Source organism: Pygoscelis adeliae, unplaced genomic scaffold (assembly GCF_000699105.1).
Source record: "Pygoscelis adeliae isolate BGI_AS28 unplaced genomic scaffold, ASM69910v1 Scaffold284, whole genome shotgun sequence".
Classification (NCBI taxonomy): Eukaryota; Metazoa; Chordata; class Aves; order Sphenisciformes; family Spheniscidae; genus Pygoscelis; species Pygoscelis adeliae.
The window spans coordinates 144279-145402 of record NW_008824671.1 but is presented as its reverse complement, the minus strand read 5'-3'; the positions used below and the strand labels follow the sequence as shown (position 1 = coordinate 145402).

The window sequence follows — 1124 nt, the reverse complement described above, 5'->3', positions numbered from 1 at the left end:
CCCGTCTGGCCACCGCCTGGTGCTGCTCCAGCTGGGGACGGGGTGGCTCAGGAAGGAGAGCACCAGCACGAGCTCGCCAGTGTTGGATCACGTCCCCGCAGGAGCCCAGGAGGGTTTTGGCCTCCTTGGGGAGGTGCCGGGAGCTGGCCAGGCAGTGCTTCTGGATCCGGCCACTGGCAGCCAGCCAGGAATGACACGAGTTCCCCCTCCATGCCTGGAGGACAAGAGCCGTGACAGAGGCACAGGGGACCCCGCTCACCCCCCAGCCTTGGGCCACGTTAGCCCAGCCCCAGGACAGGGACCCTTGCAGGACAGGGTCCAAGGAACTGGAAAGAGGGGATGTCCCCTGACACCTTCCCCATCCCTTCAGGGGACACAGAGAACAGGGTCCCTCATGGCGGGATGAGCCCGGGCACCCCTCTCCTTGAGGCAGAGACCCCAGTGGGACTCCCCCAGCCTTGGGCCACGTTAGCCCAGCCCCAGGACAGGGACCCTTGCAGGACAGGGTCCAAGGAACTGGAAAGAGGGGATGTCCCCTGACACCTTCCCCATCCCTTCAGGGGACACAGAGAACAGGGTCCCTCATGGCGGGATGAGCCCGGGCACCCCTCTCCTTGAGGCAGAGACCCCAGTGGGACGGCAGCAGCCCTCTTGCCGTCTCCAGGCCCCTGGGTGGTGGCTCCGGAGCCAGCACAAGCCCTGCCGGCCCACCACGAGGAGACCGCAGAAGGGGTTAGGGGAGGGGACATGGGGGTCCTGGGGCTGGGACCCGCCTCAGCTCCCCTTGACCCCAGCAAAGGCTTTGGCAGCAAGGGGAACATGGCATGAATCACCCTGGATGGGGGCAGCACCCAGGGGTGGGCCCTCTCCTCCTCCCCCTGGATCCCTCCCCACTGTCCCACCCTGGGTGGGTGCTTGTCCCCAGGACCAAGCCGTCTGCGACAGCTGGGTGACACTCGCCCAAGCGGGTGGGCTCCGAGACGCGGAGGGCACGGTGGGCAGGGACTCGGGTGCCCCCTCTGCTCACCTGCTGCTGGATTTGCGGGGCTGGACGCGCTGGGGGGTGGCGAGGGGAGGGCAGGCTGCCGGACAGGCACGGCGGGGGCGCGGGACTCACCCCCGGA

General features: G+C 68.2%; 2 protein-coding genes across 2 annotated transcripts in view; one reads left to right on the top strand and one right to left on the bottom strand.

The window, feature by feature from the left end:
* Window positions 1–362, bottom strand: part of LOC103916068 (mucosa-associated lymphoid tissue lymphoma translocation protein 1 homolog) — a 3720-nt gene extending 3358 nt beyond the window's left edge. Inside the window, 2 exon segments of the mRNA XM_009323011.1 lie at window positions 64–214; window positions 354–362. Coding sequence (XP_009321286.1) covers window positions 64–214; window positions 354–362 — 160 coding nt within the window.
* A 230-nt stretch (window positions 363–592) lies between these two features.
* The window catches only part of APBA3 (amyloid beta (A4) precursor protein-binding, family A, member 3), a 10096-nt gene continuing 9564 nt past the window's right edge, over window positions 593–1124 (top strand). The window contains exon 1 of the mRNA XM_009323010.1: window positions 593–732. Within this exon, the coding sequence (XP_009321285.1) occupies window positions 593–732 (140 nt within the window). The remainder of the gene's footprint in view (window positions 733–1124) is intronic.